At 39.4% G+C, this 13,588-nt stretch overlaps 1 protein-coding gene across 1 annotated transcript; it reads left to right on the top strand.

Annotated features, from left to right (window-relative positions):
• Positions 1-208: 208 nt before the first annotated feature.
• LOC141439921 (glycosylated lysosomal membrane protein-like) lies at positions 209-13,529 on the top strand. The gene is made up of 7 exons (XM_074104380.1): positions 209-528; positions 2,830-3,075; positions 4,409-4,585; positions 5,719-5,949; positions 7,905-8,053; positions 9,043-9,180; positions 10,163-13,529. The coding sequence occupies exons 1-7, from the start codon at positions 466-468 to the stop codon at positions 10,332-10,334; spliced, it is 1,176 nt and encodes a 391-aa protein (XP_073960481.1). The 5' UTR covers positions 209-465; the 3' UTR covers positions 10,335-13,529.
• Positions 13,530-13,588: the final 59 nt, after the last annotated feature.

Below are 13,588 nucleotides of genomic sequence, written 5' to 3'. Positions count from 1 at the left end.
CTTTGTTTTCACGCCCTTAATAACAGACTTCGAAAGCCATACTTAAAAACCTCACGCAACAGTACGCCATCTAGTGAGACAAAAAACGATAGCCCTCATTGCAAACAATTATGCTATCTCTGTTTAACTTAGGTAGTTTTCGTATAAAACTAGCGCCACGCCACTAAAGTAACGTAACTTCGTACAGTATAATACTACCGAGAAAAGTGCATTGGCGTGACGCAAGTGACGTGACGCAAAGCAAAAGTTGTGATTGTGATTTTGTTGAGCGTATTGTTTTTATCGAGTTTAAATTGATATAAATAATAAACTGGACAGTTATTTAATAATTGCTCGTCTGCAACATACGTGCCACACGTTTATCGCGCTGCAATTGACCTGTGAACTGTCTCGTGTTTTATTTTATTGTTACAAGATAATTGTTGTCATTTTAAAAGGAAGTATACATTTCCTTTAACGATTAACATGTATTTGCGGACTTTTTTGATCGTTTCTGTGATTTCCTTCGCTTTTGGATATGATAGAAAGGTACGGAAATAGATTTTATCTTATGTTTAACATACTGGGTTTACTAGTTTAACGGTATAATCTTTGTTCCTTATTAGATTACATTACATTGTAAGAATGATTATTTATCTAAAATAAACTTTAACTTTTAAACAATGGATCTTAAAATTTTGTGTTTACTATCACTTTTGTCGATTTGTGGGTGTTACATACCTACTTTCTGTTAAAGAAAAACAATATTTTTGCACTGCACTGCATTTTTGAATTATTTATTTGTTTCTAAGTTGACAATAATAAAAAGTGATAAGTCCTAATAATAACTCTTTATTTAACAAAAATGCAATAAAAATTCAATGGGACATATACACTGATGGGACACACAACAGAAAAAAAAAAAGTACAAAGGCAGACTTATCCCTGAAGGCATCTCTGCCAGTCCAGCTTTATAGCTTTATACCTAGATACTCTTTGTGATATTTCATAATTATCTTTGAACAAATGCTTCACTATTCCTAATTTGTATTTGTTGCTTACTAGAGATGGGCCTGATGTGGTTTGAACCGAATACAAACTTCGGACAAACATTTGGTAAAAATCAAAAATTTGGCCAAACTTTGGTTCAATAACCTGCCTGTAGTAAATTATAAATACAGTAGAACCTCGATTATCCGAGATATTGTGGACCAAGCCAACCTTGGATAATCAGAAACTCGGATATTATGGACTTTATTAAACTACTCCGAAATAAAAAGATATTTTAAATCAAATTGAGTTCTATTTACGTAATCAGAAACTTAATATGTAAGTACATACATATATGATATGTATGTAGGCGGCCGATCGTAAAATTCGCCAGATCACGAAATTCCTAGGCATATCGTGAAATGCCGCCATTTCATTAATTGGCTAAGGGACATCCGCCACATCATTCATAACTCACCGTTTAGCGATTTGCCTAGTGACGTTTAGGCAGATCATGAAATTCCTAGGCATATCATGAAGCGCCGCCATTTCATGATTTGGCCAGTTTAGGCAGATCATGAAATTCCTAGGCATATCATGAAACGCCGCCATATCGGTTCTGGCTCTTCGCCGGCCGCTGCCGCGGCACGCTCGCTTCGCTCGCTCGGCTCGTGCGTCGTGATCACAATTAATACTAACCACTCCTCGCTTCGCTCGTCGTACCTAAATTTTTCTATATAAATAAATAACAACTAGTGAATACTTTGTTTACCAACAAAATACTAACCTCTAAAATACGGGCAGACGCCTATGGTTTTTTCACATTGTGCACAGAATCCGTTTGATGCACATAAAAAGAACGGAGCTGATGTTCGAAAGCTTCTTTTGCACTTCTATTTTGAATTCAATCACTATTTTCGGTTTAAAGATCATTTTGTTGCGACGCCGACATTTTTCACGCGCTAAACAAACACGGCCGGTCAGCTGGTCACGGCCGCCATTTCATACGCAGCATTTCATAAGAAACTATTTTACGATGTGCCCGGTATAGAGCTAGGAAGTAGGAATATCGACGAATGCGGGCGGCGTTTCACGATATGCCTAGGAATTTCGTGATCTGGCGGATTTTACGATCGGCCGCCGACATGTACATAATACACAAGTATGTAGATATGTACCTCAGCCGTCCCTCAATCGGATGGACGCCTCGCCGCGCGAGCATTGGACGAACTACCCACGCTACTTGGATAATCGCGACCTTGGATAAAGTGAGCTTGTATAATCAGGGTTCTACTTTATGAATAGATCAATTGATAAGAAAGAGATTTTTAAATTTGATTGTTGAAAAGGCCCAAAGTTAATAAATAAATAATTAAAAGCAGCCAAGTGCGAGTCAGACTGGTTTATTGGAAATAATTGGAATCATTTGGTATTTTTTATTTCAATTCCAAATTTTTTGTCATCCCGTAAAACCCATATCGAAAAATACAAACTGAATTTTTATTTTTTTTATTTATTATTATGATCTGCAATCAGTGCAATCACTTTTAGCAGATATGGTGCATGCTTCTCTCATTCAGGGTGCGTCCCCCGGCGAGGACATATCTACTCATAATTAATTACATCATAGGATGTCTTTTCTTCGTTTAACATAGCAGGTAACTGTGAGCTGCTGTGCAAGGGTAATGGGGTGGGTCTCGAGCTATCCCCTGTATCAAGTCTTAATGCTAGTGATTTCTTCTCTCACTGTGGGCATTTCCAGATGTTCATGGATCTCAGCATTAGTCGCATACCAGGGAACCTTGCTGATTGTTTGATGCTGATAAAATATCACAATTCAAATCATTATCATTCCCACAGATTACTTCGAAACTTAATCCGGACTGTGCGTCATGCTCGGAAAACACCACACTAGTGTATATCAGAGCTGATGGTGACAACAACACGGTACATCATCTATGGGACTTCACGAGAGGTGCTCCAACCATGATCACTGCTGTGACTGGACTCAATTCATCACTGACTGTATCCTGGTTCAAGGATAAACCTGAAAACTTTTTGTTTTCCGAAGAACCTATGTATAGCTTTGCTATGGCTATTCCTGAAGTAAGTTTTGTTTATTATAAAAAAAAGTTGTTGGCTTACATCTTGCCGTGAACATTATCCCTAAAGTTTCCTTGCATCAACACCCAGACAAAAGCAAACTAGGACTGTCACTATTCTGATACATGAAAAAAACTATCTACTACTAACTTCTAGTGACCCCTGCTTTGCATGGGTATATTTAAAACAAAAGTCTCTAATCAATGATACTTCTCTTTTTTAATTGACTTAAAAAAAGGAGGTTATCAATTCGGTTGTATTTTTTTTAAATGTTTGTTACCTCAGAACTCCGTCAATTATGAGTGCTGGCACGTGCTGAGGCACCGACCAACTTCAGACTGGTAGATAATTATTTTCATGGTTTTTTTGTGGTCGGTTCAATTTTTTGTTATAAATACTTTTTTTAGCTCCATTTCACAAAAACTACCCATGTGAAGCCGCGGCGCATCGCTAGTATTATGTATCATACATATAAACTTCTGATAAAATATCAACTGATGATGAACAATACAATCATTGAACTTGGTTGGTTGCTTGTGAGTTTGACAGAAAAAATGTAACAAATAAATGTTAATAGGTATGTATGTGATGGCAGAACATAATGAAATACAATATGGGTGATTCAGGCACAATTGGAGTAATCTATTCATGCTGGTATCATAACAGGGTGAATCATGTTTCTGTGTTCCATTGTATATTTATCTCATTGGCTACTCAGCCCCCTTTTGTGACAATTTCATTACATTTTGTTATTTTTTTTTATAAAATCATGTTTTCAGCCCTACTTGCTATAAAGCAGGTCACATCTCAGTGGAATATGAGTTGGGAGGGATCTACTCCCAGTGGAGTACAGCCCTTTATACGTTTGTGGTCAGTTTATATTCTGGCCATCCTGAGCAAACTACCTATATAATATTTCTTGGGACAATCACATCTACTATTTATTGCTAATATTATCTTGATGTTTCGACCACATTGCAGCAGCTGTGGTCAAGAGTCAACTGAAGTGTAAAGGCCTAAATTAATACGGGTATCAATGTGTCTTAGTAATGGGCATTGCTTACATTATCAAGTGAAATCATTCCAGTAGCAATACACTGCTTTGTTACAATCCCAACGAGTTACATGAGATGGATTGATCACCGCAGTCTCTTCTTACTAGAATAATGTAAAAAAGGCCTTAGGCGCGCGAGTTTGTCAAACGGTTTGCACTTGATTTATTTGTACCAGCACATAATCACTGCAATACCTCAACAATATCATCAGCATGAACCCAATTGTTACCAAATGGTTTTAGGGCATGCAATGATGTCTAAACAAATCAAATCTTCCGCAGATTTACGAGTACAACGATTTGAACGACTTAGGCCACATGGACGGTCGCAGCGCAGGGCGGGGGATCCCTCTGGGCGGGCGGCGCTGGGCGCGCCAGGACAGCGTGCTCACCGAGCGCCGCGCCATGCTGCTCATGCAGGCTAGAGCGCGCTCCCGTAACGGGACCGTCGCCGTCAAGGTGAGACCGGGCCAGGAGCGGCACGGGACGGGAGCGGGTGGACCGGAGCAGCGCGGGCTTCCGCTGCCACACGCTGTCTGTAACATATAAATACCTATCAATAATTAACGTTATTACTCGATATCGTGTGAACTTTTGAAACCTTGGCCTGGATATTACCAGTGCTAATTGTGTCACAGCAATTAAGCAGATAAATATGCACAATTGCACACAATTAACTGTTATCTCATTTTAGTCTTGTAAATTTACTACTTGTATCTCCTTTCCACGTTATTTTCGCGTATCATAATATTATGATAAATGATGTTGTCGTTTAAAATAAATACATTGTACAATTTCACAGAATTTCTCAAACAAAACAAATCCAAAATCTTGCGTATTATTATTGAAGAGCCTTGCTTCAGAATACGTAAAGAATCGCCAAGAGTTATGTCAGTAAATTGCAGGATGGAATCATGTCTTACCCCATGTTTCACCACCCGTCTCTGTTCGTTTTGTTCGAATAGACGGAAATGGTATCACATTTATCCGTCAAATAAAATTGATCAATGGGTGGCGAAACAGACCCTTACCTTCATAATGTTTTGTTTCATTGACGAAGGAAAAAATACGTGTCTGGTTTCTGATATGTTAATCCGTCTGACGGACTATATGGCAATGGGCGGGCAACATCGCTCGGAGAACAGATAACCGTTGGGGAAGAAAAGTCCTCGAGTGGCGACCACGAACCGGAAGACGAAGCGTTGGCAGGCCTCCGACCAGATGGACTGATCGTGAGAGTTGCGGGCAACCGGATGCAAGTGGCGAGTTGTCGTTCTTTGTGGCGTTCTAAGGGGGAGGCCTTTGTGCAGCAGTGGACATCTTCCGTTTGATGATGATGATGAACTGACCGAAATATAAAAAAAATGTGAACTTTTTAGTTGTCCAAAATAAAAATGTTAATAGTACCTACTTCTTCATTTTTCGAGTAATCCTAAACTATATTATCAACCGAGGGCTCTTCAAGTCTTCAAAGCTAGAGTGAATACACTGTTTCCAAGCCAGTGAGGTTTGGCCTCATCCATACTCTTCATCGGGTGAGATAGTGGTCAATCACGCACGGGTCTATATTTAAAAAAAACTTTATTTTGCAGCTGGACTTTTTCCCATCTTCAGGCTTCTCCCCCGAGCTGCCCCACTTAATCCACACATCAAACTCGTCCCTCCTGGACGTCCAGCTAGTGAACATGTCAGCAACGCGAGGCTTCAACTCGTCGCGGTTTGCGTTGCGGCTGTTGCTGGTCGGCACTGAGGATGACCGCGGCACCATGGTGGAGGATGTGGTGAAGAGTTTGGATGACGAACACACGCCTGGCGTCTTTGAGGTAGGTAATCTAGGAACGAGTTGTGTGGTCTTCCTTGTTAGAAAGAAAGATGAATGTCTTTTCATGGAGAATGAAAAATGTGTTTTCACTTCTCATGCTCGTAAAATGAGTATTTATGCTGAATCTAGGCGACATAAAATGTTTTCTGCTCTAGCTAGTGCATAAAGTAAAATCTTCGTCTATCAGCCAAAAAAGGACAAAAAGTTTATGAAATAAAGTATTGGTTATATTTAATAATTTGTGGTTATATTAATAAATTAGGGCCAATCAACTTTTTTACCGACACTAATCTGTCCGCGACATTTTTCAAATAATTGCAGATTTTTGTCAGTAAACATGTTGTTTCTGTAATTTAATAGATGGTGTACACGAATACATGCCGTCCTACGTAAGTTCAACCTATTAAACCGTGAAATATCTTGTTGGAAGTACGATTTTTTGGTAACGCCAGATACAATTCTGGTAACGCAGGAGACGCCCAAAGTGTCGGTAAAATAGTTGATTGGCCCATTAATGTAAACATAGCAGTACCAGAAAAATTACCCTCGACTTATCTATTAACCTTCGCCTGCGACTCGGTGGATGTAAATGTCTCGGGTAAAATGGCACGTTTTATGCACTTGTTGTACAATGTATTTGTGATTCCGAAACCACTGTCGACTAAGAAAGTATTTTATCTACAACTAGCTGTTGCCCGCGAAGTGACTCCGTCCGCATAGAATTCGTTTGTTGCTATCCCGCGCGAGCTGCAATTTTCCCGGATAACAGCTATCCTGTCGTGGATGCTACTGCAATACCGCGTAACTAGCTTTTTCCATAAGGTAAAGAAAGAAAGAAAGAAAGAAAAAGTTTAATCGACAAACTTGTAGGTAGCATACATCATGTACTTATAATTAATGTTTAATTAAGGTCAACTTAAAGCTAGCCGAAAGGGCTGGCAGCTCAGCAATGCTGAGGTACGGAACCACAGCGCTGATTTTCAGCTGCTGCCAAATAGGGAAGAAAAAAATGAAATTACCAGGTACCATTTTGGGTTGTCAGAACAGTACTAACATTGTACTGTTCTGCAGGGCTACTACGAAACTCGAAGTTCGTGTCATGCGGTCCCTCTCGCTCTCGTATTAAATAGCATGAGTGTCAGAGGGACCGCACGACACGAACTTCGAGTTTCGTAGTAGCCCAGCTGACAATGAAAATTGAACCTTATGGAAAATGCTAGTAGTATGGTATTGCAGTAGCAACGACGCTATGTTATGTCCTTCCCCGGTACTCAAACTATCTGTATACCGAATCTCATAGATAATAACGAAATAAAAAAAAAACAGATTTACAAACTTTCGCATTTATAATACTAGTGGTATTAGTAGGACAATGAGAATAAATTCATTTTTGCTCACATTTTATAAGTACTTAAGGCTGAGTTTTAAACGTAGATGTGTGAGGATGTTTTGCGAGGAATATGCTTTTCATGAACCAATAGGAACGTTTAATTTACTCGCTCCGCTCAACTATTTCCACCAGAGATGTCTTTTTTTTTTCGACTGTATGGCAAACGACCAAATGGATCCTGATGGTAAGAGATCACCACCGCCCATAAACATGTGCAACACCAGTGGTATCGCAGATGCCTTGCCAACCTAGACGCCTAAGATGGGATACCTCAAGTGCCAGTAATTTCACCGGTTGTCTTACTCTCCACGTCGAAACACAACAGTGCAACCACTGCTGCTTCACGGCAGGATTAGCGAGCAAGATGGTGGTAGCAATCCGGGCGGACCTTGCACAAGGTCCTACTACCTGCAAAACCTGTTGTGCGCGAGGATAGGTAAATGGAGCGTTTCTATTTTCTATTCATTCCTCGCAACACATCCTCGCACATCTTTGGTGGAAACAGTCTCAGTAGGAAAACAAACGTATACTTATTTGGTCGATACTACAGAGCAATGTGTCCACAGATAATAGAGCTGAAGACGCCAGTGTGCGCGCGCGGCGGGGGCGGCGGGGGCGGCGGCGGCGGCTTCCTCCAGTTCCGGCCGGTCGCGTACACGGAGCCCGAGCGGGGCGTCACCACCTCCACCGTCGTACACACCTCCCATTTCAACAGGTCAGACTACATCCAAGTTAATAACTTGCAAAAAGAAGAAAACTCATTAATTTATCTACACCCATATAGTAAATCCTCAATTATGCGTTCAAAAACCATAGGTGTACTGCAGTAAACACAGATGTATCGTTCTATTTCTCGTTAATGGAGGTCATTCTCAATGGTTCGCGGAACACATGATAGACGTTTTAATATATGGATGTAGATAAAATATTGTATGCAACTGTACGTAATTAGGCCTTAAAACACTCATGTGACCCCAATTACGATACAGTTGCATAAAATACTATTATACGTGCTGAGCTGGCAATGTTGCATTTTTGTTAGTTTTCCTCGATTATTCCATAAAAATTTAATGAAAATTAAAAATTTGGTCTGATAGAACTCTTCTTAATGTATAAGTTAATGTGTCTACTCCAATAATTATTTGTGATAGACTTATATTCTTTCATCATCATCATCATCATGTCAGCCGAAAGACGTCCACTGCTGGACATAGGCCTCCCCCAAGGCTCTCCACTCAGACCGGTCTTTATATTCTTTAAAAATGAACAAATGTTTATTAACGCTCGATTTTAATGAATATTTGCACTTTGAAGTTGAATTTTCCGCGAACAGATCACTGAATCGAAAAATCGTCTTGGAATCCCTCAAATGTGTTAAAAAAAACCTATCCAACGATACCCCACACTATGGGATCAGTCGACAAAAAAAAATCACCCCCAGTCTATCGGAGGTACTCTAAAGTTTTTTTTTACTTTTTTATTTTACTACTTTGTGGTCGTGACTGATATGTATATTCATGCCAAATTACAGCTTTCTAATACTAACGGTCTCGATCGACAGACAGACAGACGGACAGACATGGCGAAACTATAAGGGTTCCTAGTTGATTACGGAACCCTTAAAACGGTGAATGCTCGATGTTCTGTCGCAAGTGTATAGCCTAACCTTTAAATGACAGTATTCCAAACCTGCTTCTCTTACAGAACGCATCTAGAAAAGTCTACTACTCTGTTCACGTTCTACCGGGATCACATAAATGTGGAGCTGCTGATACGGGACGTGTTCGTCTCGTTCGGAGAGCCCGGCGACGGGTTCTACAGGCAGCATAACTATACTGCGTGGTGAGTAATGTCAAGGCTTTGTATGAAATTAAAGGCTGACCAGGAATATAAAAAACCTGACGCGAGGGCAGCACTTCTAATTTTTATATTGCAACATTCTTTACACTTGACACTTGGGACAATTTTGCCAGCGTCAAGGTTGAGAGCTTCTTTACGCTTACTATACGATACCTACCAGTCATATTGACAATGGTATCGGTGATGTTATTTAACGGAATATTTTCTCATCCCTCGGAATTTTTCTATGAAAAATACTTTTATACATTGTGAATTATTTTCCTTCCAAGGCTATGGATAATCTTCGGCATATTAACGCACAAAAACACAAAATAACACTTTAAAATACCACGCGCAAACAACGTTAAACTTAAACAGCAATAGACAGATGACATTTGAATTTGTGTTACCAGTGCAAGAAATTAGTTCTATTGGTTTTCCGTAATATGGCGAGGTTTTTTATAATTCCCATAAAATCATCCCCACTTTGTGGTCAAAAATATCGGAAAATGCACTCTATTATTAAGGATTATTAAGTTCATGTTTCGATATTTTTGATCAACTTGTCCGCTCTGAAATATCTGTGGAAACTATGTTTTTAAAAAAAAAATTTTTTTTACCGTTTTTAGGATTCCGTACCCAAAGGGTGCCAACGACCGGGCTCTATCTCTTGAGTCGTAATAGACACACGTATTAGACACATGAAATTTTCACAGATTAGACATTACTGTGGTCGCTCGCTATACTCGTGACAACAAATTAATGCTAAAAACAGAATAAAATAAATATTTAAGGGGGGCTCCTATACAACAAAGTTGACTTTTATTGCCACTTTTTTTGCTAATGTCTAATGTTGTATAGATAATGGTACGGAACCCTTCGTGCGCGAGTTCGACTCGCACTTGTCCGGTTTTTTTTATTCCGAGTTGAGTAAAAGCAGTCGGTCCCTATGTGATTACATATGTTATGTCTATACAATCGTCAGGTCAACGACGTTCGGGTACGGCGCGCCGCCGGTGGAGACGTTCTCGCTCCTGGTGATCCTAGTGATCTGCATAGGGCTGTCGGTCCCGGCGGTCCTCGCGGTGTCCGGCGCCGTGTACGTGGCGGCGCGCCGCTGCCGGCCCCACCCGCACCGCCGGCTGGACGACCACTGACTAGCTTACGGGTTCAGCTTGCTGACTACTGACGAACAAGACGCGTAAAGGCGGAGACATACTACTTAAACGCGACGCCACGCCACGCCACGCCGCCCATGGCATGTTTCTATCTGCAGGGCTATTCGAAATTTGTGTCCATCCCTATTTTTATGTATGTTTTATTTTTTAACTGCGTGTACGCCTATAAAGGTAGGGTTAAGAGAAACTTACGTCCAAGCATATGTAACTGAAATCTAAATCCTTAATTCATAGGCAATAAATTTTCATTTCATTTCCCTCTCACTCTCGCATTAAATAATATAAGCGCGGCGGGACGGTACGATACGAACTTCGATTTTCAAATTTCGCAGTAGCCCTCGTGTTTTAAAAGTATGTCCGCACCTTAAAGCCCGTTCCAGGTTGTAAACAGTTGTAAACCAAATTATAATGCTACGCTTACACGCTTGCCGGGACTTGCCAAACTGCAAACTCCAAGTCTATACAAACGCTTGAGTGCCATTTACACGCTCGCAAGTGTGTTAGTGTATTCCAGACAAGCAAGCATGGCAGGCGAGCATCTCGGCGTTAGCTCGTGAAACATACTAAACAAGAGCCAACGTGTAAACACGTCGCAAGCGGCCGCAAGCTTCCTTTGATCTGTGTTCTAAAACAGACACTGGCCCGGATCGGGGCAAGCGCTGGCAAGCTCACGCAAGCCTATCCAAACGCCCTCGTTTACACGCTTGTGCTTGTTAAAGCTTGTCGAAACTTGGCAGGTGTGTAAATGCACCCTAACATGACCTTCAACGTACCTGGCGTGTCAATACTGATTCGCTGGTTTTAAGCCAAGTTCCAACTTTGGTCACCTCTGTTGAGACGCTGGTTTACAACCGTCTGGAACGCGTTTTAAACGCATAGAGTATAAGCATAGATAGACAGCTTAATAATATAGGAATTATCACGCTGTGGTTGGTAAAACTAGGATGTTTGGTGTTTGGGCGTTTTCAAAAAAGTATAACTTTTTTTTTAATTGTATGAGTCAGTTTTATCGATTGTGCTCTTGATTCTGAGTAGGAAAAACCATATTTAAAAAAGAAAAAGAAAAGTACACTTTTTTTTTCAAAACGCCCAATTTTCTTTTCAGTCAAACTGACATTGTTGGTAGTTCCAAGACACAGTACACATAAAATAATTTAAAATTTATTCTTCTTTGAAATAAAAAAAAACTTAATTAATTAATTAATAATTACAATAAGTCCTTTATAAAGGACCCTGTTTTCAAGGTTCAAATTAAATGATTATTTAATAATATTAAATGTGTCTTGGAATTGTTGGCATACTGTCAATTGCCCCGCTAAATCGAAGAAAGTGACACTGAAATACTCGGTAGTTTAAAGTTTTTGCCGTATACTATAAGCACGATTACACGCGTGTGTAAACAGAGCTTATTGGCTAATTGATCAGCCATATTGATCTGATGTTAGAAAAAATAATCAAGAGATTTAACGACTTATTCCCGATTCGTCGGGTTATTTTAAAATATACATATTCCGTATTTCCATAGTTAGTTTTGTTTAATTCATGTAACAAATTCCTTTAAAACAAGAATTCGATAAAACAAGATTTCGATGAAACAAGAAACTGACGAATCGGGAACTTATCTATTTTATAACTTTGAATGTTTATGGACTGAAGCGTAGTAGATTGCTGAAAGTGCCTATGATATGAATATATTATGAAAATAAATGTGAAGTAGTGTATATTAAGGACTTGCTAAGACACTTTATTACTATATATTAGCATTGTTTCCTTGTACAATCTTATTTGTGAGAAACGGGTGAACTAATACGATGCAAAGGCAGGCGTGGGTCAATCAGTTTTTGATACTTTAGTGTCCCAGTTTCAGCCGTAAAACTGAAACCAAAACATATTTTAACACAATGGAAAATTACATTTTTATCGTTGGTAGCGTGTTAAAATCAGTATTTTTTACACATAAGTACATAGAAATAAAAAAACACATGAGTGTTAAGAAAAATAGTTTGTTATATTCACCATCATCATCAACATTTGCATCACCCAAACGGCGCGCATCAACTTGCAAATGCAGAGTTTCGCCGAAGCAAAACTACGCGAAAAAATTTTTTTTGCCCGAAATCGAACCTTCGGTCGTGCCCTTGAACTGCCGAAATGGTGTCGTACGGTAAATACGGCCACAGCTAATGGGACGGGCCATTCTCCACGTCTCCGTTCAGAGCTACTTTAATGCAAACACACCGCTTTTGTTAGGAAGGGCACTTTTAGCTTTGTCTTATATGTTTTGGATTATTATTGATTAGATGAACTTTTTTATAAGTAAATAATGTATTTAATTTTAGTAACATTGTATTTTTGATGTGATATTATGCTACTCGGTGTTGAGATGGTCGATTGGCAAGGACTAAAGCCCGTTTTAGACCGGTAAGAAAAATCGTACAAATTGCATTACATTGTGAGGCCGTAAAGCCAACGAGTTTGTTGTGGGCAATCGAACGCCGCAATGTAATTTATTTCCAATTTTATTATTATTATTATTTCAATTATCAGGCAGGCGGAAGCAACTGATAGGAGCCTGTATCTAGCTGTTCCTTAGCCAAGTATTCTTTGTACTGCTAATGTGTTGGTCTAGCCAGTTTTTAAAATAAATAAATATCATATATGGGACATTTGACCAAGTTCCATACTAAGCTAAGCTTGTACTTTGGATACTAGATAACGGATAAACATACTTATAGATAAATACATTTTAAACGTCCAAGACCCGAGAAACATTCGTATTATTCATACAAATATCTGCCCCGGCCGGGGATCAAACCTGGGGCCTCAAGCTTCATAGTCAGGTTCTCTAACCACTTTGCATCCGGTCGGTTAAACTGACATTCAGTGCTGAGACGATTTGTACGATATTTCTTGAATGTCTAAACTGGGTTTAAGCAATATGAGCTCAAACTCTAAACTATTGTGTTAAATGTTGTGATGAAGATCTTAAAAAGTATGAAGGTTCAACATTTACCAACATTTAGGGCACAGCAATTTACAAATAATAACTACATTCTTTCTTAAAATTAATAAGTTTAGAGTCTAGTCCCGTGGTCGGCCTGCTCTATCCAAGTGGCTTTTTAATGACTTAAGACTCGTCCTGTATATTAGATGAAATAAATTTATAATTTTAAATTGTCTTTTATCTGATGACAAACATGAGGGAGCATCCTGGATAGCGATTATTACCCGTT

Source organism: Choristoneura fumiferana, chromosome 21 (genome assembly GCF_025370935.1).
Source record: "Choristoneura fumiferana chromosome 21, NRCan_CFum_1, whole genome shotgun sequence".
Taxonomy (NCBI): Eukaryota; Metazoa; Arthropoda; class Insecta; order Lepidoptera; family Tortricidae; genus Choristoneura; species Choristoneura fumiferana.
This window is presented reverse-complemented; position numbering and strand designations above follow the sequence as displayed.

Excerpts from the sequence above, each read along its gene's own strand:
- LOC141439921 (XM_074104380.1), top strand. The coding sequence starts at position 466 with ATGTATTTGCGGACTTTTTTGATCGTTTCTGTGATTTCCTTCGCTTTT. Across the intron at positions 3,076-4,408 it reads TTGCTATGGCTATTCCTGAA|ATTTACGAGTACAACGATTT; the intron begins GTAAGTTTTGTT and ends AATCTTCCGCAG. Across the intron at positions 4,586-5,718 it reads ACGGGACCGTCGCCGTCAAG|CTGGACTTTTTCCCATCTTC; the intron begins GTGAGACCGGGC and ends TTTATTTTGCAG.